Source organism: Micromys minutus (genome assembly GCF_963924665.1).
Source record: "Micromys minutus genome assembly, chromosome: 1".
NCBI classification, from domain to species: domain Eukaryota; kingdom Metazoa; phylum Chordata; class Mammalia; order Rodentia; family Muridae; genus Micromys; species Micromys minutus.
In genome coordinates this window covers 234,607,151-234,630,906 of record NC_137969.1, presented here as the reverse complement: position 1 = coordinate 234,630,906, position 23,756 = coordinate 234,607,151, and the positions used below count along the sequence as shown (strand labels likewise).

The 23,756-nt window shown below is 44.9% G+C and overlaps 1 protein-coding gene across 1 annotated transcript in view; it reads left to right on the top strand.

The window, feature by feature from the left end:
* STON2 (stonin 2) overlaps positions 1–23,756 on the top strand; it is a 132,789-nt gene that overhangs the window by 100,190 nt on the left and 8,843 nt on the right. The window contains exon 5 of the mRNA XM_080916057.1: positions 17,379–19,217. Within this exon, the coding sequence (XP_080772183.1) occupies positions 17,379–19,217 (1,839 nt within the window). The remainder of the gene's footprint in view (positions 1–17,378; positions 19,218–23,756) is intronic.

Here is a 23,756-nt window from a genome sequence, read left to right as displayed (position 1 = left end):
TAAACTGCTGTCCTTGGCCTCAATAATTGTAAGGACGTGTGCCCCGGGCCAGGAACCCTTGGCTTGTCCTAGCCAGTGGTGACTTTGGCAATTGATTTGGAGATTTTAATTCCACCGTGTAAATAATGAGAGACTTATGAGTGATTTCTAGGTTCAGAGGTGGTGGCACGTGCCTTTAATCCCAGCACCAGGACAGCCTGGACTAGAGAGTCCAGGACAGCAGATTGTAGTGATTTTTTTTTCTTTTTATTTCACGTGACTGGGGACTCTGAGGAGTGCCCCATCTGAGTTACTCACCGCTGTAGAGTGGAGGTGACTCGCTGTGTGCACCTAGCTTTATGGGAGGGTGGTCCATAAGACTCTCTCAGCCACAGTACTCTAGGGTCTGATGATTCGCTTTCCTTGTCTTTTACCTCCTTTACCTCAGACCTACAGCCTCTGGATTCCCATCACTGATCTGGTCATTAGGTTTTCATTTTTCTTGACTGGACCAAAAGGCCTTTGGGTCAGAATTTATGAAGTGGAGCAGGGCCTTGGATGATCAAACAAGAGTATTAGAAGGAAAAAGGTAGGCAGAGGGCGTGGGGAGGAGATGGAGAAACACAGGACTGAGCCTTGGTGATTACGTTCAGTAGGGTCCTTAACTAAGCAGAATTCTTACGGGAAGTATTGAGTTTGCTATCAGAGGATGCTCATATTTAAAATAAAACAACCAAAAAGGTAGAAACAACCAGAAATTCAAAAGACTTGGCAGTTCTTTGTAACTCAGTGCAGCTACTGTAAATACAGAAAGATGGCTCATGAGATCGTAGCTGATCCTGCCCACCCGAAAACAAACAAAACAACAACAGAGATCCAAGAGACCATTTTGATTCTAAGCCCCAACATTTGTCTGGATGCCTGGAAGGTAGGGCGAGAACCCTTAGGTTTGTGGAGTGATGGGCTGTTTTCCTCCAGGAAGAGGAAGCTCAGAGGGACTCGGTCACCTTAGAAGATGCAGCTCCTTTGGTCTCCCCGAGTCTGCCATTTCAGAGGGAAAAGCCTAGGGTCATTGCCTAAGCATTAGATTTCAGCCCAAAGGTTCTTAAAGCTGGGGCATTTCCCATTTATCCCAAGGACAAGCCCAGATAATAGGGCAGGTAAAACTGGTTGTTTGTATGGATGTTGCTGGTGTCATCTTTACCAACACCCACTGGCACAGAAATGTCCATAAACTTGGTCATATACCCACACTAAACAGATTAAATTCTAGCCAGGTTCTGAGCTACTTCCCTGAGCCACTTCAGGAAGAGAAGAATGAGGGTTGGGGATTTAGCTCAGGTAGAGTGCTTGCCTAGCAAGCGAGAGGCCTCAGGGTTTCGTCCTCAGCTCTGACAAAAAAAAAAAAAAAAAAAAAAAAAAAAAGACAAAATAACAAAAAGGACTAAAACAAGATTATGTGACTAAAACAAGCACATAATCTCTCTGCCTTATAGACAGGAAGGGATTTCAGCCAAGAATGGAAGGTATGCTTGGTGGCCTTTACACCTAGCTCCACAGCTCTTCAAATATGCGTGTGGCTTATTTACTTAGGTAGAGGCAATATGGTGTCATTTGGCCAAAGACCAATTGAGTTGACAAGCAGCCAAGTCATAAGGCCTATATCTTCCCAAGAAGTATCCTTTCTTCACACAAGCAGAGTTATGAAGCTAGGTCATGGCGCTTTCCTAGAAGGTGTGATGTAAACACTCTTTCCTAGCCATTGGCCTATGTGTGAACTTACTCAGGAGAGCATGTAATAAAGGAGATCCATTTCTTTCCATGGGAAATCCTTTTATAGCATCTCTTTCATAGAATTACCAGGAGATGCAAATATCTAACTCTGTGTGTGTGTGTGTGTGTGTGTGTGTGTGTGTGTGTGTGTGCGCGTGCGCGAGTGCATGTGTGTAATGACTGGAACACTATAATAATTTTTTTATTGTTTGGTTTAGTTTTTAGTTTTTAGAGACAGGTTTTTCTGTGTGGCCCTGGCTGTCCCGGAACTCACTCTGTAGACCAGCCTGGTCTCCAATGCTGACATGTATCTGCCTCTGCCTCCAGAGTGCTGGCATTAAAGGAATGTTTGTTTGTTTGTTTTGTTTTGTTTTTAGCAGCTATTTCTGAGAAACAACCTTTTCTCCTTTGACCATTCCAACATCCCTTCATATTTGACACTTTTTTGGTGTCAGGGCTGTATGGGAGCGCAGCAAGAGGGAAAGGAGAGCTGCGCAGAGCAAAGGTGGCAGGGTAGGAATGCAGTGTTAGAAGCCTAGCCCCATGTTCTCCTGCTGCATTGCTTCTACATTATACTACACCACCTTTGTAGTTTGGAACACGTGTTAAAAGGAATGCAAATTCTAGGAAGCAAATCCAGGCTCTGGGCTCATTTCTTCCCTTCTCTGAGTCCTCATGTGTTTGGTCTTTAGCTCAGATCCTGGCCCAATCTTGACACGTTGAACAAACGCAGGCCCCAGAGGAGGAAGGAAGGCAGATGAGACTCGCCGGAGGACTGCATGCTACAAGCAGATAGGCAGTCACAGAAACACTTGACCATCAGAGGAAATGGTTTTTAGGAAGTCAAAGAGCAGGTCCAGGAGCGACCTTCCTCAGGCATCTGACCTCAGAGGACTTCCAGGCTTGTGAAAAAGGATGTGCATCACAGGACCTGGAAAGAGGACACGGGAAAGGAAGCAGGATCTTTCCTGTCATCTCTTCTGTGAACCAGCACTACAGATGGTCAGGAACCTCTTCCATCCCTAGTCCTCCAACCCACAAACGAGAAGCACTAACGGAGTGTCTATACAATGTCAGATCTAAAGCCCATGGTCGGAGGGGCTGGCATACAGCAGATGTTAGCGTAATTAACTTATGCATACCTTCTGGACGCAAGTGAGACTCCTTGGTTCTGTGTCACTTAAACTTCCCCACGTTGCTGATGTTGCCACCTCTTATATGTTAGCCATAATGAGCTGGTAGAAGCTACCCATGCTGGCCCATCTATCTGTAGCTCCACGGAACCTTAGCTCTTCATGCGTTAGAATTAAATGAGTCGTCGAGACGTTCCATGGATAGTGTGACTGTCATTGCCACAGATGGCGAAAGACCGTGACAGTCACGAAAGACAGGTGTGATGATGGGCAGGCAGCTGGCTTCGTAGTGACTGCAGGGTAGCACTGTGTGAACATGCTAACATGAGTTCATATTTTATCATTATGCGTTCATCACTGGTGCATCATCAAAGCTGTGCGGATTTTGTATAATGCTTTCTAAAAGCAGTCTGGGGGATTGAATATGGGTCTTAGAAATGTGGATATGAATTCACCCTGCCTATACTCCAGGATCATCTGAACCATCTCCCTTACTTTAAAATGTAGAGTTGAGGGTTTACGGTATTAAATGAATTCTGTAGCCAAAGGGCAGGGCTTTGGGGACCTATGTACACCTTCTCCTGACCTACGCCTTCCCCATCATTAACAGAGCCATTGTTTTGAACTGTAAGGCTGGTGACCCGTGTGGAAAATACTCGGATGACACTACCTTTGGCTTAGACTCTTTCTGGCTTTGGCACTTATGTCTGACTGTCCATGGGAAAACTCCTGTCTGTTTTCAAAAGAATCTGTAAGGAGAGTATTAATAGTTCCTGTTTTTCCCGATGAGGAAGTCCCATAGTCTTTGTCCTTTTGTATATACAACCATGATTAAAGTGGTATTATTCCTCATCTCCTTTATGGTCCAGAGATTGACCTTGTAAGACTACTACTTAGTACAGCTTCATCTTTCACATCACCAGTCCAAGGAAGTCGACTCTGAGAGCACACAACCTAGATAATCCACTAAGTAACTTTTAGCAAAATTCTCTTAACTAGGCATGCTCCAAACTTATATAGATTTAAGAAAGAAAGGAAAAGGCTACAGAGACAGCTCAGCAGTTAAGAGCACTGGCTACTCTTCCAGAAGACCTGGGTTCAAGTCCAAGTTCCTACAAGGTAGCTCACAAGTGTCTGTAACTCCAGTTCCAGGGGATCCAACTCCCTCTGGCTTCCACAGGCTCTCTGTGTACCCAGTACACGGTTTTACAAGTAAATAAATTATATACATAATAATATAAAAACAAACGAAAAGAAAGCATAAAGAAATATTTGGAGAAACACTGTCCTTCAAAAATAGTTATTGATCAAGACTCAGCAAAGTCTCGAACTATAATTTAGATCTAATATTTGGTATTTCCTCTTTTGTTTAAAACCAGTAGTAAGTACTGTAACAACATCTCGCTCATGCAGGAGCATGCATGCACCAGACAGTGTGATAACTATCTCTCCTGAGATCATCTGATTCTCCTAGTACTGGGAAGTAAATATGAGTTCTTTCATTTTACCAGTAAAGACACTGAGACCCAAAGTTACTTAGTCTAGGGGGCATTTGACAGTCTATCTCCAGGACCATAAAGCAGGGCAAGTCATTGCCATTGAAAACTTGTACAGCTGGTTCTCCTATTGGGTCAACCTGTTCTAGCTGGCCAGTGCTGTGCGGCAGCTAGCTGGCTGGAGTTTTGAAGACATGGCCCACTAAGCTTACCAGGGAGAGAAAGGTTCCTACTCTCCCAACAACCCCTCTGCGTATCCATATAGAGCCGTGTTTTCTTTGAAAATGTCTTTTTCCTTCATTTAGTCTTTTTTCGTGGTCTGAAAAACTGCCCGTCTTCTCTGTCTCCTCTACAGAACACGACACGCTAGGCTCCGAGGCCTTTAGACTCCAAGTGGTTCCCTGAGACTAAGCAAGCGCCCTACTGGTAACACATGGGCGCTGTGGTTGTGCTTTGTCCGCTCACAGTCCTAAAAAAGAATTTCTGGTCTGATCTGGATTGTACGTAATCCAGAGAAAATGTCAGTCTTGATAAAGACTAATGATCATAATAATGGCTAAAACTTAGACATTTCTGTTTCGGAAGTCTTTCCCCGAACCAATTTATATTCAGCAGACAAAAGCCATTCTTCTTCCTTACAATAATAAAATCAAAAAACCTGGTGGCTCTAGATATGTTATCCTATTTATCAACCTCTCCATGGCATGCAGTATTAACCCTTTGTGACACATTAGGAAGTCTAAGCCAGGCTTCACCGTCAGGCACCAGCCAAAAGACAGTCAGATCCACTTCCATAAAATACGGCGGTGCCCCTTTAAAAACAGACGCTTGCTCATCGGCTTTCATTCTGACTGCTTTGAAAAACTTCACACTCACTCAGTGTCCGGAGATGAAGCTTTGCCACCACTTGGGTGGGCTGAAGGCAACGCTGGCGTTCTGCAAGCACTTCCAGAGATCTAGTCTACCGTCCTCTGCCAGTGTTTCCGTAGTTCACCAGCTTAGGCGCCTTCAGAGGCATAACTTGTGCTCCTTTGTCAGTCTCCCTGCTCAGTGTGTTGGCTCCAGAGGACTGGAGACAATGCTCGCTGAGATGAGTTTCCCCAGCATCTTTCCAGTAACAGCGGTTTTTCTTAGCTGTAGGCCTCCCCGTGCCTGCTAGGTGATCTTTAGGTCTCCTTTAAGTTACCTAATTACTGTTTGCCCTTCCATTTTGATAAATCAGCGCTTGTTATGATAGCCAGCAGCTGAAAGGATATTTACTAGGGTACGTGGGCACAGCATCGGGGCTGTCTCTGCTGGTGCTCATTAAAGGCTTAGTGCTCTGCTGTGCTTGGACTGTGTTGGAGATGCTCAGCGTTAGCTACATTTTCCCTTTCTTTTGTGCCCTAAAGGCTAGTGAGAGAAACGCATTATGTCTCCTGGACATATCAGAAGCCTGCTGTGAAAACTCCTCCTGCTGTAATCATGGGCGGTTGAGGACATGATTTCCTTGAAGGTGAACTTTCTGTTCATAAAACGTCATTGTTCAGGCTTTGCTGGGTACCACTGTGACGTGAATGTAGAATGTCCTCTATAGGTTTATGTACTGGAGCCTGTCATCACCTCTTTGAGAAGGTTGTGGAAGCATTAAGTGGGGGGAGCCAGGCTGGAAGACATGGGTCACTGATGGTGAGGCAGAAGCTTTCAGGTTTGATAACCCTGTACTACTTCCTGTGAGCTTTCTGCTTGCTGACTACCACAGCAATGATACCTGACTACCACACTCAGCCACATGATCATCTAGATCACTGGTTCTCAAACTAGGAGTCACGACCCCTTTGGGGTTTGAATGACCCTTTCACAGAGGTCACATATCAGATACATTGTAACTCATAACAGCAGTAAAATTACAGTTATGATGTAGCAACAAAAATAATGTTCTGGTTGGAGGCATCACAACATGAGGAGCGGTATTAAAGAGTCGCAGTGTTAGCAAGGTTGGGGACCCTTCATAAACTGTAAGCCAGAATAAACCCTTCCTCCCTTAAATTGCTGCCTGTCAAACCCCAGCAATTAGGAATATAGCCAATACAGTGATGGGTAAACATGGAGGCATCAAGGTAAGAAACTGAGTTAAGGAACCAGTAGGCCACTTTGGTTACACGCAACAAAAATAAATATTGTCCAATGAGAAATGTTAAAGGGAGAGTTGTGGACCAGCCAGTCTCAGAGAGGGGCAAGAGCCGGGGTAACTCTGTCCCCCTGGCAGGCGCTTGTAGGTGGTTCCTTCTGAGCACCACCCTCTCAGTGAATGAACAGCATGCATTTTTTATTTTTATGGAAAAAAAAATTTCACGAGGCAATTCTCAGGAAAAGTACTTTACGGCAACTTACAGTAGACAATGGCCACAAGCCAGGCTTCAAAGTCTCTTCCAAATGAATGCTAAGTAAGACCCAGAAAGCACTAACCATAAAGGAAAATAATTTATAAACTACATCGCATTTGAATTTCAAGTGTCTGTTTATGAAAAGCCACCCTATTAAGAAAATGAAAAGCAAACCACTGTATAGGCAGAAATGGTGCCAATAAGCATGTCTAACAAACCACTCACATGCAGAACATAAATAAACTTCTGTGAATCAGCAGGGACATAGCAAATGACAAACAAGAGCCATATAAAGATAATGTCCATGGCCTGCAAGATGGCTCACAGGGAAAAGTGCTTGTCCTATAAGCCTGGTGACCTGGGTTCAATCCCCAGATCCCACAAAAAGGTGGAAGGAGAGTTCCAACTCCGCAGAGTTGTCCTTAGACCTCCACATGCATGCTATGGGGTGTCTGCCCCACAATCCTACACCCTCAACATAATAAATAGTATTTTAAAACATGTACCAAGGTGCTATGCAACCTCATTGCTTATCAACGAAAGCCAAGTAACTCTACTATAAGACAAACTGCATAGGTATCATCACAGTTAAAGTGAGAATGTCAGGCAGTGTCAAGTGTTAGCAAAGATAAAGACCAACAGACACTAGGTGGAAGCCTAGGTTGATGCAGTGACTTTGCATACTGGATGGCGGAACAGTCCTGCTTAGTCAAATAATGCATCCTCATGTGTAACAAAGTATGTATAACAATGTGCAGTGGGGCGCCAGCTATAATTGCCAAATGTGGAAACTATCACTTATCTATAAATATTCCAAGGAATAAACTGTCACATTGATGCATTTGAATGCAATATAGAAATGTTCGTGTAGCACATGCAAAAGCCTGAATGACTCTCATGAATATAAATGGGTTTGTGCGCTCCTGTATGCTGTTAGTAGTCACGGCAGGGATTATAAGAAGGGGGAGTTGGCAGGAGGAATTGGGGGGAAAAGTCACCCTGGGTGCTGGCTATGTTCTGGCTTCAGATCGATAAAGTCTTTGCAAAACTGCATCGAGCTTTAAACTTAGACGGGCTTTCTGTTTCTTTCCGTGTGCTTGGCGTTTTAATAAAATGTTTGCAGAAAAAGCTAGGCATGGCGCTATAGGTCCGCAATCCCAGCACTTGGGAGGTAAAGCAGGATGGGCTCTGCTAACTAGCCTGGGCTTGAGGTGAGGTCAGAGTCATCCAGCAACAGAGATGAGTCAGGACGAGAGTCACCTCTGTAAGAAAACACTGGGGAAGTAAGATGATTAGTAAGGGGGGGGGGAGAGACAGAGGAGAGAGAGGGAGGGAGGGAGAGGGAGAGAGAGAGAAAGAGAGAGAGAGAGAGAGAGAGAGAGAGAGAGAGAGAGAGAGAGAGAGAGAGAGAGAGAGAGAGAGAGAGAGAGTTTTAAAAAATAGAAAAAAATACAAATTTAACCCAAGGAGCAATTACTACAGGTTAAACTGCTCTGAATAAAACGATGGGGTGCTTAAAGCAGTAGGTTAGTAGTTCAGTGTTCACCCATGGGGCACTAACTGAAGGGAAGTGTAAGGGCTCCTGTTTCTCACAGAGGTGCTGGGGACATGAATGTGTATAGTTGGGAGTGTCTCTGGGCACCTTTCTCTGTGTGTTCTACTTCAAGTCAGCGAAGAAGATAGTTTTGAAACTGACCAAAAACATTTTGCCCACAGATGAGTTGCCTAAGCTATTTTTTCCCTTCACCTGTAGACCACGAAGCCTCCCCTCGTGGTCCTGATTGATGAGTTAAGTAGGAGCACCGTGACGGTTCTTGTCACCTCATCCGCTCACTGGGGACAGTGACAAAGTGGAACAGATTTCACCGATTTGAAGCCTTTCCTGGGACTTCCCTGTGGAGTGACCTGGTGTCATTGTGAATGGACCTGTCACAGTGCCCTGGCTTTGGTGCCGCAGTGACTCAGGCACTGGGGCAAAGGTCACTTCTGCTTCTTTGTACCATGGTGTGAGGCTTGTCCCCACACCAGCGCGCCACTGGCTTCCTTTTCCTGTGTTGACTCGCAGACGCACCTGCAGATGAACCCAGATCCTGATCCAGTACCTATTGCCAGGCAATATCTTAGATCCTGATAATAATGAATAAAAACGGCATAAAAAGGGGAAAAGATAAAAACGAAATTCTAGAACCTTTACCTTCAAATTGTATGTAGTCCAGAAGTGAAGCGCGTGCGTTTCTTCTGAAAGCTACCGTTTTCCTTTTCGTCCTTTTCTCTCCACAACCCCTGCTTGGTACCTGTCACTTCACACTCGTGCCTCATTTAAGTTCCCTCTCAGAACAGCATTGTGTATAATCAGGCTACACGCCGTTAGACTCAGTATGTCTCCAGCAGAAGCCCTCAGCTCACAACATCTATTCTTGTTCTCACACACTCAGGGACATTGCAGGTAGTGCACGGTTTTAATTGTAATTGTAGAAAGAGGTGTTTAATAGATGTCCCTCCTATGCAGGGCAGTAGCCAAGCACTGGTTCATATTACTCCAGCGTTTACTACACCCTACAAGGCATCATTTTATAAGTGGGGGGCCCTTTGGTTAAAGGGCACCGGCATTCCTCATGCAAGACCTGTACAAGGCTCCTTTCTCTTCGGTGTCTCCTGTACCTCGCAGAGCCATGTGAGGTATTTGCTCTGCTGATCCAGTCGAGGAAATGCTCATCTGCCATTGGTATGTCAGCTGCACACATGCAGAGCTATGTGGTTGGCAGAGGTTGGCACTGTGGGCATCGGCATCGTGGGCGTGTTCCTGGTTCTTGTTTGACTAGGTCAGAAAATAGCCAGGTAGGCCTCGCTTACAGATTCTGAGCTCATATTTTAGAAACACTTAAGTATTCAGCAGTAGCCTGCCATGCTGTCATAGGTGCACCATGCCAATGCTGCTGCTATCTATATTAAAATCTTAGGTACACCCGAGTCTCTGCAGGAAGAACCCTCCTGTATGGAGAACACTGTTCTGTTTCAGTCCTACCTCACTAGGCTGGCTCCCTCTGAATGACTTAATACTGATTGCTAGCTTCAGTTCTCAACTCATGCAGATGGGCATCCCATCCTGGTTGAGTCTTGCTGTGAACTGAAAGGCGGGGCGGGGCGGGGCATCTGCCACTCTCTCTCATGTCCTATTCTAACTCTCTCATAAACCACTCAGACTGAGACAGCCTCTGCTCAGTCTGCAGAGTTATGCCATAGGTTAGGGGTCAAGCCCTGTACAGTTGAGCAGGGAATCTCAGGGCAGGCAAGTCACTGTTGGTTTCCTGGATGATGCTGTCACGACAGTGGAGTGCATGGGCTTTCTTTTGACTTCTCCTTGGCTGAGCATGCCAATGTGTACTGTGACCAAGGTGTAGGTCAGGACTTAACTCTGTTTGTGGAGCAGCCAACCTCTAACGAGCAGGTTTGGAGTTCACAGTGGCTTTCCCACTGGTGACTTTCTAAGTCTGCCTTTCAGATTATGGAGTTTTAGCCACCTGATGCTGTCGAGGCTTTGTGATCTTATGTGGACACCTCTCTCACACTGGACTTATGAGGAATGGAGAAAGGCGCTGAGCTCTTATTAACAGCTGATGCACTTTGCTTTTGTAGACCAGGAACTCGTTCTCTAGAGAGCCATAAATCCTTTATTGCTCATTTCCTCCTTCCCCAAAGGGAGTGTCTTTTCCTTGATAGCAGTTCCAGTGGATTTTGTCCATGGCTCTAATGTCCCCACCGCTGGGCAAAAAGTCATAGTCCTGTCCAAATAACATTACTACTTTTCCCTTTTTAATGACACATTCCTGGATAGACGGATCATTTTCTGCATATGGGGAGATGGCTTCAGTATTTAATATATATTGCAATGGACACCTTTTGTTTGTTTTTTGTTTTTCAGGACAGGGTTTCTCTGTGTAGCCCTTGCTATTCTGAGACTTGCTCTGTAGACTAGGCTAGACTCGAACTCAGAGATCCACTTGCCTCCCCTGTTAAATCTGTCTTGGGCTACATAACAGCACCATGTTTCAAGGGTGCAGAAGGCACTGGAAAGATGGCTCAAGGGCTAAGAACATTGACTGTCGTTTGCAGTTGCCCATAGCTCTAGTTGCAGGGGATCAGATACCCTCTTCTGGCTTCTGTGGGTACCAGGCATGTATGTGGTGCACATCCACACATGCAGCCAAAACACTACTGCACATAAAATAAATCTTTAATTAAAAGAAAAAGCAAAACAACCTGTTCTGTTCTTCTATGGAATTTTACAAATGACATACGTCCATGTGTCCCATTGGGCCCATTATTAGCTTTGCAGTGTAACTCATTACTCTATGTAAAAGCAGAAGAGACTCAGAAATCAAGAGAGAGGCCAGAAGACTCGGGGGTTCAAGGCCACCTCGGGGTATTTAGATCCTGTCTCTCGTCTCCCTTCGCCCTCCCCCATGAAAGAAAACGAGAAAGTTGCTTGGGGTTGGCCAGTCCTGGTGACACTAAGCTTTAGTCCCAACACCCGTCATGTATTCAAGGTTACAGAGGCTAGGTGCGATGTCATTCTTTCTGGGCTCAGATCTTAGCATCTCCCCTTGTGTGACTTTGGCTGATCACTGAACCTCCATGTCTTAGTGTCCCAATCCCTAAAACATGGTTATAATAGGTCGTGCCCTGGGTGGGTGTCTCAGGGTTAGACAAAACAAAACACCTAACGTGCAGGTGCTCAGGTAAGCTTAGCTTGACTTCTGTCACATGCAAGGGTGAGGTGACAGATTCCACCTAGTGCTCCGCTGCATGTTACACTGCAAAGGAGATTTGCGATGATCCCTAGCAGATGCCTAAGTATAGAGCACAAGGCTGCTGCTCTCAGATCTAAAGCTTCTCGCCCAGCTGGGACACACTGAACGGCAGTAGCTGGTCAAGATTTCAGTGTGTCCCAGCTGGGCAGGAAGCTTTAGATCTGAAAGCAGCAGCCTGATCCCTGTCCTCACCTGCGTCTATGTAAGCCTGCCTTCCAGTGTCGGCGTGAATCAAATTTCCTTCACTAAACCAGCCCTTCAACATCAAGCATCCTTTACCCAGGATCCTACTGTGTTGTTGTTCCTATATGGTCCCACAGAGACTGCACACACACCAGAATTGATGTTTGAATGGTCTATCCTGCACTCTCCAGCAGACCCGATGTGTCTGCTAACAGCCTAACCAGACACCGCCAGCAGCTGCTTTTTACTGTTCTGTGTTTGCATGGCTTGTTCTTTAAATGTTGTCCCGTGAAAAATCCCATCCAGTATTTAGTTTGTTTCGATTTTTGAGACAGGATCTCATATACTGCAGGCTGGCCTTGAACTCGGCCCATAGGTGAAGCTGGTCTTATGATGGTCCTTCTGTTTCCTAAACTGTGGGGTTAGGTTATAGAACATCGCCACTATGCCTAGCAAGCAGGCTCTGGAACTACACTTGCAGATACTTCCCACATGTGTGTTTCTGGATGTTTGTATATGGAATGTACAGCTTAAATGTAACCCACTGCAGGGTGGCGTCAGTCACCACAAACAGTGGCATGATTTGGGTGTTTTTCATCATCCATATGTATGTCTGTATCTGTGTGTGCCCCTCATATATTCTATACTTTGTTGCTTAAAAGTCAAGGAATTTAATATTTACAGTTACTGATCTTAGAACAAGGTGTCTTGGAACACATATGCAAGCCATGTGCTTTGAACTGAGTTCGAATGTGAATACACCTCTACTTTCAGTGTCCCAGAATCCTGAACTACTCTTCACCGAAGCAGAAGTGAACTCACTCTCTGTTCCTGGGGACAGACGTTTAGCTGGTATTAGTCCAGAGTATGTGAAACGGGTGCTTCTAATTTTAACAGGTGGCAGGTCGAGTTAAAAGATGTGGGCATGCTTGTCCCCCAAGGCTCTGGTGCAAGTGCTAAACCAAGGAGTCCAAAGCACTGGATCTGGGGACACAGATGCCTGGGTCACCGAGGCCATTTCCTATAATATCTTAACCGCTTACAGCTGGAATGGGAATCAAGCATATTTAATGAAGACGATCTCAAAGCCATGTAACTATTACCCCAGTGGCTAGCCTTCTGCCATGTGTGTGTGCACCAAAGAAACTTTAGGCTTTAGGACGCTCAGACCAAGCCCCAGGCCTTGGTACAGTACCAGGAGAACCCCTAACCCAAGTAGCATCCTCATAACAGTGTGACGGAAGCTGCAGTCAGGGAGGGACAGTGGACCGGAGGAAAACAGGGTCTTGGAAACACCTCATTGGGCTCGGTACAGGAAAGTGGGAGTTTTGCTTTTTTCCAAATAAATTCCAAATAAAAAAAAAAGAAGAAATATTAACAGTTGGATAATCTCACTGCACTTTATAAAGTTAAAAGCTCCTTTGGGAAGTTCATTTGAGTAACTTTTGCCCGTACACCTTCACACACTTGGGGTGACCTCTTGCCAGAGACTTCTGTATGAAGAGATGTCAGCTTTTGTTTTATTGCCACCTTTCTCCCAAATTGGACAAAGCCCCTAAGTTTATATCAACATAACTCTTGCCAGTCTCAAGTAAAGAATGCTAATCAGATTTTACAGATCAAGCACTAAGGAAATGACTAACGAAAATTTAAAGCAAGGTAACTTCTAATCTCACTGTTCAGGCAGTTTTCTCTTTTTTAAAGATTTTTTATTTTATGTGTATACATGTTTTGCCTGCGCAGATGTATATGTATGTATGTATGTATGTATGTATGTATGTATATGTATATATATATATATATATATATGCACCACATGAGTGTAGGACCTGCAGCCAGGAGAGGGTATTAGAACCCCTGGAGCTGGAGTTGCATGTAGTTGTGAGCTGCCATGTGGCTGGCAGGAACTGAGCTTTTTACCTCTGAGCCATGTCCTTAGTCCCTGGGTAGTTTTCTTCAAACCACCAAACCACAGTCTTCTCAGCAAAATGAAGGGGTTACATTTTGCTGTCTCTAAAAAAATGCTCCATTCCTCTTCTCTTTTTTTTTTTCCATTCCTCTTTTCATATCATAGATTGCTATATGGTTACTTCAGTGCCTAGTGTTTATCAGAGGAGGGTTAAGGATGCTGCTCTCTTATATAACTATGGATATCTTTCATGTTGAGAAACCTGCAGCAGAGGCTCTTGGCTCATATCTCTCCCAGCAAATTCAGTGGACATCTTACAAATGGGTTTTCTGCAGGATGGCAGAAATTACATTAATGTATTAGGTTAACAATTGGGGGTGGCAACATGTCCGTGGAGTTCCAAATATAGAGACTGTTAATTTCCTGCTCTCTCCACAGGTCATCAGCTTGGTCACCAGTGGGTCACTTAATCTTCTATACTCTTAACCTTGAAAGAATTCACTGCTTCCCTTGAGTTGGTGTCAGGAGAGATATTAGAAACTTCTTGAACCTTCGCTATCTTCCTGTAGTCTATATAGATTGGGAATCAGTCTTTAAATGTGGCCCTGCTTTAACAGTCAAATCATATCATACCAAAAGCAGTTTTGAGGTAGCAAGTGATTAAACCAAATGCTGACCTTTTTTATTTTAGTTTTTAAATAAATGGAATTGGGGGCAATAGTTAAATTCATATCCAAGAATACATTAGCTTCTGCCTGTTTTAGACTGGAAAGAAAACTGTGGCTTGTTCAAACTATAGCAAAGCTGTCTCCTCTCTGTAAGGTCCACAGTCTAAGTGCCTCCTCCCTCTTGCCTCAGGAACATGCTGTTGCAGTAATTATTCAAAAAAACTATCATTTTTTTATATGCAACACATGCTACTGAACTTTGGGCTCTCCGAATTTGAACTCAGGTCCCACTCGTGTGGTAGACAAGTTTTGTGTTAGCATTATCACATTGTTTTTGAGGAGTTTTTTGTTAATTTTTTTAAACTTTGCTTTTATTCCATGAGACATTTGCCTTTGAAGGGTTATGAAATACCATACCCTACCTAATGTTCTCAGACACATAGTTTTTAAATGAAAATATTCTTCTGTTAATAATGGAAGAGCAGCCACCAACCATTATGCTCTTGGCCTATCAGGTAGGAATTAGTATCTTGAATCTGTGGATAGAAAACTGAGCCACACACATTAAAGATGTACCCAAAGTTTAATAGCTTAGTAAGGTCCTAATACATAATTAAATCATGACAATTAAAATTCAGATTGTAGGGTCTTGATTTTCCCTCAACAGCCTGTGATGATTTCTTCTTTGTGAATAAACTTGCATTGAACATTGTTTCAAGGGTGACGTGGTGTTCCATTTTAGTGTCCAACAATTTACAGAATGTTTTTCTGTTGTTGAAATGTTTATTGTTCATAGTTTTTCAGCGATCTAAATATTGCCATGATAAACATCCCCTCTTAAAAAAAAAAAGAGGTGTGTGTGTGTGTCTGTGTGTGTGTGTGTGTGTGTCTGTGTGTGTGTGTCTGTGTGTGTCTGTCTGTCTGTCTGTCTGTCTGTGTGTGGTGTGTGTGTGTGTGTGCATGTGGTGGGCTGGGGATGTATCCCAGTGGTAGAATGTCGAGCATGAATGAGAACCTGAGTTCAGTTCTCAGCACTAAAATAAATAAATTACACATTGAGTCTAATGCTTCAGTTTCTAACATCTAGAACTTTAAATAACTTGGTTTTGAAGAGGAATTTATTATAAGAAAATAATCTTCAATAGAGACAAAAACCCTTTCTTCCCCCACCCACTCTTTTTTTTTTAAACTTTGTCTCAGGAGATGAAGAGGACTATTTTGGGGACAAGGTTTCTAACAGAAGGAAATCTCTTGGCAAGAGTATAAACAATTTTGGCAGAAAGCCACCCTCCAAAGGGACAGGACTCAGCCTGTCTTCATTCAGCCAGTGAGTAGGGATAAGCTCAAGGCAAAAGGGATGTCTGCAGCAATGGCCAGCAAGGAACTTTATGGGTGGAGATGCTGTCTCACAGGGAGCAGCCACATTGGGACTCCTTTGAGTCCGGAGACTGCTTCAAAGTCGTTACTGTATCTTACAGGATGCCACAATGTTCCCCTTATCCTTCATTAGAAACAATAATGATTAATAAATGCATAGAGTAAGGTTGTTTAGGTTGTTCCTCCCCTGACTCCCTTTCCCCCAGTAAATAAACCAATTCTATGTCTACGAAAGTACATCGGAAGGAGATGTTTCTGTTCTCCTTCAAGTGTACGGCACTCCTTCCTCCTCATATGCCACCATTCCTGGCTTTCAAAATGACCCTTTCAGTTAAGGAAATTGCTATCAGTTTGAATAAATTCCTTAGAAGAATGGATAACAGGTCAGCCATCCCTTCCACGAGCAATTATGTGTGCAGCTGTGCGCAGCATTGCTGGTTCAGTGTGGTTGGATGTAATATGCATGAAGGATCAGTGAGACGGTCATAAAGCCCAAATGTCTATGTCTGTTTCAAGGTAATCCCAAATGACTGGCATTACACACACACACACACACACACACACACACCCCTAGAAAAATAGAGCTACACCATATTAAAGCCCCTTTCCTCATCTGGGCAGTAAATTGATGAGTATTTGCTAAAAGCCTGTGGCCAGTCTCCCTTCCCACAACTTCTTCATACACGTATAGATCATTCTCTTATCAGAACCCAAATTCTTTTATTTTCTTCCTTTAAGACCCTGTAAGGGCAGGGTTTTATTTGTAATAGCCTCTTAAATTATAAAGTACATAAACCAGAGATGAAAATTTTAGAAAAAAAAATAGATATTATATCATGAGCTCTTCCTCATATTAATAAAAACTTGGAAACATTGTAACACCTGCTATTATTCCACTAATGTCCCGGGTTTGCTGCGCTAAAGGCAGTGTGGCCTAGGAGAATAGAGCCTGAAATTGAGGTGGACTAAAGTCTCATGTAATAGCCAACTTTACTTGGAGCATCAGACAATTTGTATACAGACTTGAGGGTTAGGAGAGGTCACATGAGTAAAGTTCTCATGAGCTCGAGCCATAAGGACACGACACATGTGGCAGAAATATCTTTTTCCATAGATGCCTACGCCTGGGAAGAGCACAAATTCACATCCCAAGGACAAGTCCATGCTTTGGGAAAACTGAGGTCATAAGACTCTTGTCTTGTTTTCTTGGAGTTTTCTCACCAAGCACTCAGATTTTTCCTCTCATGACTCCATTCTTGTACCATGTTCATGTGTATGAATTTATTACATGCAAATTAAGGGTGCTCAACATTTTGTCATCCATACATATTGATCACATTTTGGCCATAATTATTTTAAGGTAAGTACTTTTTTTAATATCATTTTACATAGGAGAGTCATTTCAACGTTTATAAATTAAGAACACACACCTTAGAGCTACGTGCAGAAACCATCTGTTTCACACATGAGTGCATCTGCTTTGACAGAGCCATTGTGTTCTTACTGCCTTTAATGTGGTGGCACCTCCAGCTGCCACCTGCAATTTTGTGCACCCTCTACACTGCTTGGGAATTCACTGGGTTCTAGATAAAATTCTAGAAACCTTTGCCTCCCCAATTTCAGTTCCCTGTAACTCTGAGGTCCTCCAGAGCAGTTCCTTATGTCTTTCCCTTTTCCTTTCAGACAATTCCTCCTCCCTCCAGGAAGATGAAGAAGTAGAAATGGAGGCCATCCGTTGGTGGACAGGCAGTCCAGCCATGAATGGCCATCCCGCCGTCCCACCAGTGACCACAGCTCGTTTCCCCAGCTGGGTCACTTTTGAAGACAATGAAGTCAGCTGCCCTTCGCCACCAGTCCCCTCTCCGAAGAAGCCAAATACCCCATCTGTTGCAACTGCCATCCCAGATGTACCTTTCAACCCAACTGGGTCATTTAAGAGGGACCGTCCCAAGAGCACATTGATGAACTTATCCAAAGTTCAGAAGCTGAACATTTCCTCCCTCAACCGCCCACCTTCTGTAATGGAGGCCCCACCCTGGAGGGCCACCAATCCTTTCCTGAATGAGACTCTACAGGACGTGCAGCCCTCCCCTATCAACCCATTCAGTGCTTTCTTTGAAGAGCAGGAACGGCGCTCCCAAAACAGTTCCACTTCCAGCACCACAGACAAAAGCCAAAGAGATTCTCTGGTTGTCGTCTACCAGGATGCCATCAGTTTTGATGATTCAGGCAAAAACCAGCACCACCCTGACGCTATAGAAAAGCTTAAGCAACTCCAAATTGATGATCCTGATCCCGTTGGCAATACAGCCCTGCCCGATGATGACCCCACGGCCTCCATTGAACTGGACGCTCCCTCACCTGCCTCGGCGCAAGCTCAGCCCAGGGATGGATGGCCAATGATGCTGAGAATCCCCGAGAAGAAAAACATCATGTCCTCTAGGCACTGGGGACCAATCTACATCAAACTGACAGACAGTGGTTACCTGCAGCTGTATTACGAGCAAGGCCTAGAAAAACCATTCCGGGAATTCAAGCTGGAGATCTGCCATGAGGTGTCGGAACCCCGTCTCCAGAACTACGATGAGAATGGGAGGATCCACAGCTTGAGGATAGACCGGGTCACTTACAAGGAGAAGAAGAAATACCAGCCCAAACCTGCTGTGGCCCACGCAGCGGAAAGGGAACAGGTAATTAAACTGGGCACCACCAACTACGACGACTTCCTGAGCTTCATTCATGCGGTTCAGGACCGTCTCATGGATTTACCAGTGCTGTCAATGGACCTGAGCACAGTTGGCTTAAACTACCTCGAAGAGGAGATCACGGTGGACGTCCGAGACGAATTCTCCGGCACAGTAAGCAAAGGCGACAACCAGATCCTACAGCACCACGTCTTGACACGGATCCACATACTGAGTTTCCTCTCTGGGCTTGCCGAGTGCCGCTTGGGCCTCAACGACATCCTTATCAAAGGGAACGAAATCGTCTCCCGGCAGGACATCATGCCCACCACCACCACAAAGTGGATCAAGCTCCATGAGTGCCGTTTCCACGGGTGTGTGGATGAGGATGTGTTTAACAGTTCCCGGGTTATTCTGTTCAACCCTCTGGACGCATGCCGGTTCGAGCTAATGAGGTTTAGGACGGTATTTGCCGAGAAGACCTTACCCTTCACGCTCAGGACCGCAGCGAGCATTAACGGGGCAGAAGTGGAGATGCAGAGCTGGCTGAGGATGTCTCCCGGCTTCTCTTCTAACCGTGACCCTCTCACTCAGGTTCCCTGTGAGAACGTAATGGTTCGCTACCCAGTGCCCAGCGAGTGGGTGAAAAACTTCCGTAGGGAGAGCGTTCTAGGGGAAAAGTCTTTGAAAGCCAAAGTGAACCGGGGGGCAAGTTTTGGCTCTGCCAGTGTCTCTGGCTCTGAGCCCACCATGAGAGTGACTCTGGGAACGGCCAAGTATGAGCACGCCTTTAACTCCATTGTGTGGAGGATAAATCGGCTGCCAGACAAGAACTCAGGTAGGTAGGGACTCTCATCTCTGGGTACAACCACTGAGACTGAGGCGGGGTCAACCTTCTGTAGCCTAATAGGCCTGTGTGCAGCATTTGGTTATGTTGTATGGTAGCGGTGGTACTGGAAAGGGGAGAAAGGGAGACTAGAAAAGTCCGCCTGTAGTGATAACCAAGAGGATACACTGTCTGTTCCCGGCCTTACCGTTCTCATCTCCCATAAGTGTATTTATTAGACTACTCGGCTGAGCAGCTAAATAGCTGTGTAGGGCAGCTTCTGAATTGCATGGGTGTGTTCATGTTCCTGTGTGGAGTGTGTGTGTGTGTGTGTGTGTGTGTGTGTGTGTGTGTGTGTGTGTGTGTGCATATATGTGTAGAGACTGTCATCAGATGTCATTCCTAGGATGCTGGTCATCCTGTTTGGGAGAAGGATTCTCTTGCTGGCCTGAAATACAACTTGCCAGCTCAGCTCGATTGGCTATCCAGTGAGCCCGAGTTGGCCTGAAATACAATTTGCCAGTTCAGCTCGATTGGCTATCCAGTGAGCCCGAGTGATCCACCTGTCTTTGTTTTCCTTCTGGTGGTTTGTGCATTTTGTTGTTTTAGTTATTTTACTATTGTATGTATGGGCTTTGGGGCCACGTGTATGTCTGTGCACCATGTGCATACATTGCCTACAGGGGCCCAAAAAAGGTTTCGGATCCCACGGAACCAAAATCACAGAGGCTTGTGTTTTACCATGTGGGTGGTAGGAATAAAACCCAGGTTCCCCGTAAGAGCAGCCAGTGCACTCAGCCTCTGGACCATGTCTCCAGCCTGTCCCCAGCTCTGAGATCATCTACAGGCTTCACCACATTTGGTTCTTTTACATGACATCAAATTCAGGTACCTGTGTACTCATTTTAGTTATTCACCCACCAAGTTCTGTTGAAGTCTTGCTCTTCTGGAACTCATTGAAGTATTAGCACTAGAAGCAATTATTAGTAGTAGTGCTAGAAGCAATTCAGTCCCAGATTCCCGAACGTGTGAGTTCTGAAGAGGAATCTTTCTGACGATCCCCTTAATGAAGGTGAAAGGGCCCGTTTATATCCAGTCATGCACAGGATTTGTGAGAACTGAGCCTGCCACAACCAGCCATTGTCGGTCAGAACATCTCGGACCCAGAGTTTGGTTTTGGGACTCTCGATGGAAAAGAGATTAAATAACCAGAATATCAAGGTCCAAAGGGCTGAAGGTCCAGCTGACAGAAAGTAAAGAAAGGAATGTTTGATTTAAACAAACAAACTTCCCAGCCTAGCTGTCCTGCTTACAGCCAGAGGCTGTGCTATGGTGTCCGGGAGAACCCAGAAGGCAGTTACTAGCAAGATTTCTTGACTAACAAAGCAAGACAGCAGTAACAGCTTTGTTTTTGGAGTATGTCTAAGTGACCTCAGTGGCCCGCAAAAAGCCTGTGATCCCACAAGCCCTTAAACCACTTCTCCTCTTGTCTGCAATAAACTGTGCCCATCTGTTAAGGAAAGTGGATTAGCTAGTCAGAGAAAAAAAAAGAAAAAAAAAGAAATACTGTCTTGAAACTGCTGTGCTTTCTTGTACTTCCACTGCTAAACTGTTGCAGTGTGTTCAGGGTGTTCTGCTACAAGTGTGGATTGGCTGCATTATCAAATCTTAAATGGAATTTGAACAGATAGCAAGAGAGCCTAAGCAACTCTTGAGGCTGCCTGGGAGTAGGCAAACACCCGTGAGTAGGCATTCTGTGTCAGACACTGGGTGTGCCAGTACAAGCTGAAGTGACAATCAGACCTCTGTGCTGGAGGCTGGGGCAGCCACCCTCTGCTTCTACACTGGTTTCTTTCTTTCTTTTTTCTTTTTTAATTATTGGATATCTTATGTATTTACATTTCAAATATTATTCCCCCTATCCCACCCCCCTTCCCCTGCTTTTATGAGGGTGCTCCCCCTCCCACCTCACTGCCCTGGCATTCCCCTACACTGGGGCATCGAGCCTTCACAGAAACAATGGCTTCTTCTCCTATTGATGCCAGATAATGCCATCCTCTGATACATATGCGCTGGAGCCATGGCTCCCTCCATGTGTGCTCATTGGTTGGTGGTTTATTTCCTGGGAGCTCTGGGAGGTCTGGTTGGTTGATATTGTTGTTCTTCCTGTGAGTTTGAAAACCCCTTCAGTTCCTTCAGTCCTTTCTCTAACTCCTCCATTAGGGTCCCTATGCTCAGCCCAATGGTTGGCTGGGAGCATCTGCCTCTGTATTTGTCAGGCTCTGGCAGAGCCTCTCAGGAGACATCTATCACAGGCTCCTGTCAGCCAGCACTTCTTGGCATCCACAGTAGTGACTGGGTTTGGTGTTTGTCTTCACTGGTTTTTAAAACAGTCTCTTTCAGGCTCAGCACTGGGCCCTCCTGGTGCCTATAAACTTGTTCCTCTGTCACTGGGGCCCGTGTTACTTGACAATGGAAACCAGAAGCCCTGGATTCTCCTGTGGCACAAAAGCCCTGGGGAGGTGAGAACTGTGCAAGCACTCACCTGAAGTCACAAAAACACATACGAGGGTCTCTTCTTAATACCACAGGTCTTCTTAGTATATAAAGCCGAATAGATACACGCCTCAAATAATATATACCCTGGAAACAAAGGTCTGTAGTTTCCCAACCTGTGCAAATAATATCAAAAATGGCTTAAAATACTCAAAGGTACTGTGCGGAGGATTTGATGTAGGGCTGACCTTAAATGTGGTGGGAGTAGAGATCTCCGGTATGAGCAGGTCATTGAACAACATCAGATGTCAGAAGAGGTAGCTCCGAAACAGTGCTAGTCACAGAAACTAATGGCCGCCTCCTCGGTACAGCCACGGAAACAATTTTTTTTTTGTCATCACTTTTAGTCCCAGGGCAACTTTGCTCAGTTTGACAAGTAACCAAAGAAAGGGACCATGGACAGAGGGCAGGGAGACAGCAAACAGTTATTCAGCAAACATTTCTTTAATGCTTCCCAGCAGAGAATGCTCAGGAGGTCGAGTGACAGGCTGCTTGTGTGTTCACTCATTATTACATTACTGAAATCTTCTTTGGGGGGTCGGAATGGGGTTTCTCTGTGCAGCCCTGGCTGTCCTGGAACTCTGTAGACCAGGCTGGCCTCGAACCCAGAGATTCCCCGTCTCTGCCTCTCAAGTGCTGGGATTAAAGTTGTGCCAGCTGATAATTTCTTGCTGGGATTAAAGGAGACATCAATCTGAATGGTAACATCGATCTGAATTTTAATGCTAAGCTTCATCAAGAAAGACCCATTAATATATAGATGTACTTATGTCTATAACCATGAATTGAATTATTCAAGTTTTAAGATGGTTTTGCCCCCAACTGTCCACCACACATTCTATAGCTGAAGCTAGGAACCCGGGTCAGGATTTGGCTTTCAGAGCTCCTGTGAGTACACTTTGAGACAGTCAGAGAAGGGAGTCACCTTTTAAAAAGAGAAACCATTTCTTGATAATCTAGACCGAAATGTCTAAGAAAGCTAATTAGAAAGCACACACACACACACACTACACACACACGCCCGAGTCCCTATCTGAGTTAAGAGGCCTTCCACACTGCAGTGAACAGATTCCAAAGCAGTGTACCAAGTGTGTAGGACCCGGTCTGGAGTCAGTGAAATCTGAATGTTATTCTTCGCGCTGCTGCTTAATAGTAGCGTGACCTCATGCAATTGACCTAACCCTGTCGGGGAAATCTAATTTTCCTCATTTATGAGATAGGGTTTTTAGTACCTAGCTCATTCAGAACAAAACTGGGTAATGCTTTTAAGTGTGAAGCACAGTTTTAGTAGCGATGACAAACAGCAGCTCAGCAATTAGTCTGTGGTGCCCAGCACAATAGATTAGACAGATGCGTTTTGCAATACCATCAAGTTTATATATATGTATGTATGTGTATATATATATATATTTGGTTCCTTTCCTAAAAGGCGGTGCAAATTTTTTGGTTAGATATCCTAGCCTTACTCTTTAGAAATAACCATTAAATTATGCTCCATCTTATGAAAAACAAATACCTCACTCTGGAGCGATTTCCTTGGAGAGAGGGTGTGTGTGTCTCCTCATTCTCCGAGATTGAAAAATCCTGCCCAGAGCAATAGAGGAAATTGAAATTGTTGAAAGGGTTATCCTGTCAGTCAAAGCCAGACCACAGTGTATCTGTAGTCATCTTTGGCTTCCCAGCGCCACGGTGTCAGCCTGCAACCTGGTCTCCGAGTGTGGGGACCATGAAGTTATGACTCAGACAATGAGGTAACAGTCCAGAGTCACAGCCCTAACGCTTTCACTCCGACCCGTGCCAGCAATCTTTACCCTCAGGACCCCCGGCCACCTTAAGGCAGTGGTTGGACAGATCAGATGATCGGTGCAGTGCACTGTGTCCCTGTTTAATGTGTGCTGTCTGTAAGTCTGTCAGTTCCATACATCAACCACCCACAGAAACATGCCCAGGGCATCTCTGAAAATATAAACCGCTCTTAGGAGAATTCATCTTGTA